Source organism: Opisthorchis viverrini (genome assembly GCF_000715545.1).
Source record: "Opisthorchis viverrini unplaced genomic scaffold opera_v5_45, whole genome shotgun sequence".
NCBI classification, from domain to species: Eukaryota; Metazoa; Platyhelminthes; class Trematoda; order Opisthorchiida; family Opisthorchiidae; genus Opisthorchis; species Opisthorchis viverrini.
The window spans coordinates 276,752-285,046 of record NW_008751701.1 but is presented as its reverse complement, the minus strand read 5'-3'; the positions used below and the strand labels follow the sequence as shown (position 1 = coordinate 285,046).

General features: G+C 45.3%; 1 protein-coding gene across 1 annotated transcript in view; it reads right to left on the bottom strand.

Moving 5' to 3' along the window:
• Positions 1 to 7,884, bottom strand: part of T265_03230 (hypothetical protein) — a gene marked incomplete at both ends in the record, with an annotated part of 33,306 nt that extends 25,422 nt beyond the window's left edge. Inside the window, 2 exons of the mRNA XM_009167663.1 lie at positions 1,133 to 1,586; positions 7,495 to 7,884. Coding sequence (XP_009165927.1) covers positions 1,133 to 1,586; positions 7,495 to 7,680 — 640 coding nt within the window. The remainder of the gene's footprint in view (positions 1 to 1,132; positions 1,587 to 7,494) is intronic.
• Positions 7,885 to 8,295: the final 411 nt, after the last annotated feature.

Sequence of the window (8,295 nt, the reverse complement as noted above, 5' to 3'; positions counted from 1 at the left end):
TGCACGCACGACGAGTACGCGGTTATTACAGCTGACAATGATGATGATGATGATGTATGATAGCTTGTAACCGCTTAGTTCGTGCCAGTAAACTCAGCTGACAATGATGATGATGATGATGTATGATAGCTTGTAACCGCTTAGTTCGTGCTGGTCAGTAAACTCCTCTGCACTCGAAGGAGCTTTTATTTTCATTAGTGTGCTTAGCGATCAGTATGCTCCCAGCGAGGTCAACAAAAACACAGCCCTGGAGTAAACTGCCCCCAATACCATGTTAGGGGCGCTAGCGGTAACCTCAGGCTAACGTACAGGCCCGTAACGAGCACTCAAATGGAAGTACTGTGGTTCTTCAACTGCCTTGGTCTAATCCTAAGCATTCCATGCTTTTTAATTATACATGGTAAGTGCGTACCGATAGGACGCCAGGGACAAGTGGATTGTGCATGGATGGCACACTAAAATGTCTTTGTAGTGGATCGCTCAGTGGTTGGAGCGCGGATTTACTAACCAGGAGGTCCGTAGTTCAAATCCGACCTCTGCCTCTCGACTTCCCTTGTCTAGGCTTGGGCGACCTGACAGTATCCCAGCCCTCGTGCCTCATTCGTGTGGCACGGCAGCTAGGCACCAAAAGGGTGTTACAGCTGAACGATTTTTTATTTTTATTTATGGTTCGAAATCTCAAAAACCCATAAACTGTATATGATAACTTTGAATCATGTTAGAAAGCTCTATCTCAAGCTTAGCGAGGACCAAAAACGGGATTTCTAAGGACTAAGGGCACTGTTTGACCAGGCCATTAGCTGGACAGTACATAGAGTAACGAAAGTTCAGGGGTTCATGTTTCTTCAACGTTCACTTTCTTTTACGGTGCCTAGCTGCCATGCAACCCAAGGGAAGCACGAGTGCTAGGATACTGCCACGTTGCCCAAGCCTAGACAGGGGAAGTCGAGAGGCAGAGGTCGGGTTCGAACCAAGGGCCTTCCGGTCAGTGAATTACCGCTCTAACCACTGAGCTACTTCGCCCGCAGTTGAAGTGGTATGGCCTAATGATACGCTTTGTTGCCTAGGACGTGTATAATATGCTCCATCCAACTGCACATGAGATAATAAATGACTGTTTACATGCACCTACCAATGTCAGCGGCAATTTTCGCCGCCTCATCCGGGCCCGCGACTTCTCCATCGTAACCTGGAATCCCATTGACTTTTGCTTTTGTAGCAATGCGCTTGCTCTCAATTTTATCTCCCATAGCCTGGATTGCCTTCGAATTGGGTCCCAGAAAAACCACACCAAGTTCTTCCAACCGAGCAGCGAATACCGTGTTCTCGGACAAAAATCCGTAGCCAGGATGGACGGCTTGCGCGCCTGTGGACTTGACAGCCTCCAAAATGGCTGGCATGTTCAGATAAGACTGAGCGCTGGCTGCCGGACCAACACAGATGGCCTCGTCTGCCATTCGCACGAAGCGCGACACGGCATCCGCTTCACTGTAAACTGCCACAGTACGAATTCCAAGTCGCTGACAAGACTGGATCACACGACAAGCTATTTCTCCCCTGTTCGCTACAAGGACTTTCTCAAATTTCTGAGACAATAAACAAAAACCGGTAGGGAAGCAATATATCAGTGAGTGGTGGAAAATGCTGAAACGGAGACCCAGAAAGAACGGTATACGAGGTATGTCGATGTGAAGCTTGGTACAACTCCAGGTTGGAAAAAAAGGCAAAAATAAATATTCACCGTAAATCGCTCCAGCGCACTAAAAGTATCGCTAGGTGGACAGGGGCAGTGACTGGTCGTTTGTCTCGAATTTACGTCCACAAACCGAAGTGTCCCATCAAGCTAGTCGGGTTATTTGTCGAATTAGCGTAGCATGGATGACGAGACTTAAATATACGTTTTCTCTTGTCCATGGCTGTATGAATATGAGATACAAAGCTATCCACATTCCGACTCAGGGATGCCTATCAAACTCCTTGTGACAGTACCAATGAGAGCATTCTCCTAACCGGAATAAAAGACACTAAACCGTTCCCCCCACGGCTAAACTATTTCTCCAAAAAGAAACACTTTCGGCAGTTGATTCCTCATTCACATTCTCAAATCGCTAGCCCTAACTAGCAAGTGAAAGCACCAAACACAGATACTATGCATGTTTGAACAGAGAAAACTTATTGAATAGGAGATAATTTGATCATAGATCGTCGGATGATCCAGCGAGCAATTTACCATGAGTAATAGGTGTTTCAGTGTTTCACTTATGTTGATTTATTTGAGTACCTCCTCATACTGGAGAAAAATGAATATCGAAGCGCTCGTAAAGCCTTATTCGGAAATGTTCACGAGGACAGCGACTGAGGTAATGACCACCAGTACAAGGTAGTTTGGAATCCAAAAAGGTGCAAAGTGCTAAGGGTGGCGGTGGTAGACATTGGCACAGTCAACGAAGATATCACACATATACAAGAAGAAGGGGTGGGAACGAAACGTTGCGAAGCCTCTGTTTTGGAGCAGCAAGTTGCTGAGTTAAAATCAGAAAGGCAAACAGAAGCTTGTAACCAAACCAGTCACTTTCAAATATAAACCACGCGATCAACACTCCTTGATATATCGAGGGATATTACTTTAGTTCTACTTTACGTTTCCAGGACTGGAAATCAGGCGACAAGCACACCAGGTAATCCGTAGGATTGTCACTCATCAACTCGTGCTGTTTCTCTCTCTCGGGGGAACACCGTACCGTACATCACGCAACACAGTCATTTTGTCAGTAAGGATAGCAAGATTTCAGCGGGAACTTGGAAAACAACCACCAGAGATTCGAATGGACCCAATCTTGAAGACAGGGAGAAAACGAGCCGGCCCATCATGAATATTATTCCAAGTGTTTCCTAAAAAAAACGAGGAGTGGATTTCGCCAGGACGGAGGCTTGAAAATATTGAATAAAGGATCGTATTAAGGTTTCTTAGTGTGCTATTGAGAGTCTTGGATCACTGGGTTATTATTCCTCGCTTCGGAAAAAAATCTACACCGACAAACTAACGTATTAGCTACAGAGTCCTTTATCACACCAAACGTACGCAGTGTTTTTATGAGATAAGTGAAGTGGAAACTGAGCGGACTATTTGAATGCCTAACGCATGTCTGGTGGAAAGACGTAGATGATACGACAGTGATCCTGCCGGGGATACTCCAGGGCGCCCTGTGCATCATCACTATCGGCATCATAACATCGATGTTCAACGACAATTTTTCGCTGCCACGCAACCAAAATTAATTTGACAGCCTCATTGTGAAAAAAGAATAAAAGTGGTTTGGTGTCAGCCTAGCACAATCATCCCTATGTGCCTACATCTCCAGACACCCATTCAGACAATCTGGATAGAAAATAAGAAACAAAAATGCCATTGACACTGAATAGGAGCAACATCTTGCAGCACTTCTTGCCAGGTACACTTAGGATCATGCGGGCCCTATCATGGTAGGCTGATCGAATTGACAGCACCCAGACTTTTCGAAGTCCCTTACATACCATCCTGTCAGGCAAAAGATAACCACCTCTCTGAACTGGGCACGGAAGACAGCACTGCTCAGGAAAGGATGATTCGGTATGCACGATACACGGCCCAACCACCGCAGCTTCTGGTGCTATACATATTCTCTGATCGACTTTTATGTCAGTTATGCGTATGGTGTTGCCCCAGCACCAGCCTGGGTGGGAACAATTGGGCTGTTACACCTATCAGACCGGGATCATGTCTGCTGTTCCCGATTTTATGTTTTACTGAGTACCATAGGGCGACGCCAACAGTCTCGATACTACTGGGATCAAGCTGATCACACTGTGATTACCGCACTCACTACGAGCCCCTTTCTGAAAATGGACAGCATTCCATTTCATCTAGAGACTGACGAATGTCTACTTATTCTCTAAGAGTATATGGCAAAGCTAACGACCAACAACGTTTTGACGCATTTGTGTGTCAAAAAGCGACTAATTCCGATCGGTATTCGAGGTGTCCGTAATGTCATCCCATTCGCATGAAACGAGCAGCGATATAATCAGTTTCGAATTTGGTAGAAGATTCTGTGTTGAGGCTGACGGTCACTTTAACAAGCCCACTGGGAGAGTACGGAGACTATGTCTACTTTGCATGTATGCTACGAATTCGGACGAACAGAACAGCCGACCCGATGATCTGTGTACGACCTGGGTACAAGTCATTGAGGTGCATAGCCCTAAATAAGTTGGCGCTAGAATGCCGAATAACCTAGGTAAAGCTAACATTTGGGTGAAAGAATTCTAGGAGTAGAAGCACTCTTTACTGAAAGTACGCAGAAACAGAGCTCAACAGTATGAACTCAATAACTACTACAAGAAATAAGGATAGATGAATGGAAAACCTGCCATCTACGGAAGTCCTATTCAAACGGCCACTAATTTAACATCCACGATTTGACGTCGCCACCTATCTGTCACTCGCTACGATACGAAGCGCGCTGTCAACTTAGGACATCAGTGACATACCCAAAGTAATTCAGACAATCTCTGTGAACTCCTGCGGCCAGTCTGGCTTCATCTTCACATCGACTAGTATAAGTCATAAGCTCACTTTCCTATAGTGGTCAAAGAACACGTGTTATCTTGTCCCCGTAGATAATCTTTGGCATAATAAACCTCCACGTACAGCCATAAATGAACCTGGTAGAATAGTGCAGGTTGAAGATCGTGACAATGAACTAGAAAAATCAATTTTAAAAGTGCAGTTTCTAGCATACATTGCAGCTAGATTCACTGAAATCTGGTTCCGACTCATGGGAAGACTAATGTGAAGCGAGTCTATTCTCATCACCTACTGGCAGGAGCCCTCGTGGGTAGTGAGCTTCCATGAATGTGAGCGACTGCATCTCCACTGCTACGAATGGGAGAAGCTGGAGGATTGAAAAAAGGCCGCGGATAACATACGTATTTCCTGATGAATTCACAAAAAAATCTGTAACGTTAATAGTGGGCTGGAACCTTAAGATGCCCTCTTGGTTAGTAGTATTCATCCAGTCTCCGGCACGTATAATCCAGTTTACTGGACGTCCCGCATTAGGATGTCCTAGTTCAGAGCACCAACTACCTTATTTTGATCCATATAATCATACTGACCATAGTTGACCGATTGTAACCTTCGATTTGGTCTGTCAGTTGGTCGATAATTAAGATGCGAAATCGTACTACCGTGATAGCTCCTCTAGCTTGTGGAGAAACAGAACGCACACCGAACACTAACTAAATGGGGCATACAGATCAAACAGAGCTGTCGCCTGATACCATGGGACTTTCGCCAGCAAAGCGTCGTAGACCAGCGTAACAATTGATGAGGAACTTCACTGTGTCTAACGTTGTGCTCATGTTACAGAATTTGCAGAGACCCCACTTCCTGCTGTCGAAAAGAGCCAGCACCACCGCGGAAATTATCCATAATGGCTGCCAGTGTTCGAATGCAAATCCTCCAGTTGGGCCTAAACTGTTGTTCCTTCTTCACGATTCAAGTATTTTCACTGCGATGCATTGGCAACCATGCGCTACTTCGCTTTAGTTTTAGCTTTCAAATGGGGTTACTTGTAACAGACACAGCCTGAATGGGATTTTTATACCGAATTATTGAACTAGCCTACTCGATCGAAACGAGTCACCTCGCAGATAGGAGTATTATGATGAGAGTCCACAGTACACATCCGACCTACACCTCATGCTGAGTAGCATGACACAGAGTCCAATAGTGGGTCTGAAATAATTTAGTAGGTACATTAACGGCCTTCTCAAATAAACTCCGGCTCCGTTAGCAGCACTGTTCTTGGCCTAGAAGACGTCATAAGCGGACCCTAAAATACTGAAAAAGTCGTCGACTGTGGACAAACCGATGCTTGGGAAAAAATAAATTTGGGCTACTCAGAACTCAACACAGCGCTGCTAACTTGCATAAATAAGGTGGCCTCTCGATTGACCGCACATACGGAAAAACGGAATACGTGACGTGTTTCCGATCACTGCGCAGGTGTGGAGAACCGCGAAAATAATTTCAAAAACGATGCATTACCAAAGGGAAACCTGTAAAATCTGGAGTGAAGAGTTTTTACCATACAGCTCTATTACACCTACATTCCTCAAACTGAACGGGTTCTGAGACTTGCAAGGAACAGTTAGGGGTGTTACGTGTTTCCAGCCTACAGTGATGGATAACTTAGTCTCAAACCACGAAGAGATTCGGAAACCATTCGAAGAACCATTTCCGCATGACCACATCGTTATATGCTGCACCCCTTGCAAGCCCACTGAATCCAGCTGTTTTCCAACGACCAGTCGAGCGTAAACGATGGACCAGTTTAGGGATGAGTCGTTGTCCAGTGATTCTCAAAAACAAAGCTTCTGTTGTCTATGATATCATTAAACATATCACAGTTCTATTTTTGCTCTTCTATACTACCACCAGTCATTCAACAAAGAGCCAAGTACCGACCCAGGCAACATTGGTCAATTGAAAATTTTCGGATGTTCAAAGTTGATCTCCCAAAAGCTATCACTTCACTTGGATTCCAAAAACAGTTGGGCGTGTGAAAAATATTAGATGTTGAGACTACCGTCGACAGACCTTTGAGTCTTGGAGAACAAGCAATCATTACGGAGTGGAAAACAGAGATCGTCACGTCAAGCTACAAAGGTAGACTGACCAGGACAGCTTAAGTCCCACCGCTCTTTCCTCTGCAGGTTATAGACTGAGGGACCCCATGACCACAGATCAAATCAAAATGCACCTAAGTACCGGAAGCACTACAGAACTGCTTCCGATAAATGACCCTGTTTCACAAACCTCTTTCTAGCAGACAGCTGGACTAGGGAACTGGATGAGTGGACAGAGCCTGAGGTGATCTCCACTTCTAAAAGGTCTTTGACCAGGCAGATCAGGTCACGCTGACGATTTTTTTAGCCTGCCACTAATGCAATGGATAATATATCACCCATAAGAATGAAGGATTTTCCACAGGGTAAGTGGGAGAACACTTACTAGAATCATGCAGTCTCACAAGACTCTGTACTGGGTAAAAGACGCTTTCTCGCCTTCATAAACGAACTGTCAGCAACCCTGAATCTCCCACAACTCTTCGCTGACGACATCCAGGTATGGAGAACTATCCGGCCTCTCAGAATTAGTGCGAATGAAACCCAGACGTGGATGAAGCTCATAAGTGGTTTTTTTCGAGCAAACACCTTTCGGTGAATGTGGACAAATGTTACGTGCAACCTTTTGTATCCCATTGTTTCGGCTTTTCGATGAGCTAGAGCCCAGACTGTCGCGCAGTCCCTTACTAAACCCAGTGACCCCACTGTACGTATGAACCTACAAACTTCAAACGGGACTTCCGGGGATTTATCGGCCAAAGACAAAGAAAACGCTGATGAAAATCCGTTCAAAACATCGCAACAAAGAGTGAAAATTCTCACCGTTTCATTCGGGTCATGTTTATCATTCCAGTATATGTCATGCAAAAGTCTGGGATGGGATGAAAATTTTGAGAGGTAGGAGCCAAAGCCAGCGAATGCAACCTGTCGGGGATTAGCAGGACACTTATTGACACCTACCCTCAGTCCAGCAAGCTCGCAGGCACGAAGATTAAGCAGTCCATGCATACTGGTGATCAACGCGTTACACTACCCGGCTCCAACGAAATGAAACGGAGGAACGAGGGGAACAACCAGGGACCAGCGAACGATGTGATTGGCTGGTGATCAAATCAGCTTTCGCCGCCCACTAGAAGTAATCGAGAACAATTCCGCCGAAAATATGTGGTTTTTCAGAATTTTGGCCTGATCCGGTTGCACCTTTCAGTGGTATTTCGCTCAATGCACTTTGTTTAAGTAAGCAAACTTTCAAGGTCACCAACCGCCCGAATCACATGTAATTACCTGTTCTCGAGAGAAGGTGCGATATCAAATCTTAGCATTTTAACGTTCCGCCGAGTTTTTCAGGTGCAAAGTAGCAGCTACCTAATAGCAAATGTAAATTCATCCCAGATGGTTGAACAAGATATGTATACAAATAAGGTGAATTCCCAGTTGGCACGCGTCCCTGCCTGGGTGCAGAACCTGTGCGGAATCTGTGCAGAACTTCTGCAGCAATGTTCGGCATATAAGCCGCGGAAGCTCGAGACGTCAAGGAAACGTCAAAGCCTCCTTAGTTGTCTTGCACCAATAAAAAAACTACAATATCCTGCATTTCCGGGTCCCCACGGAATGTAAACCACC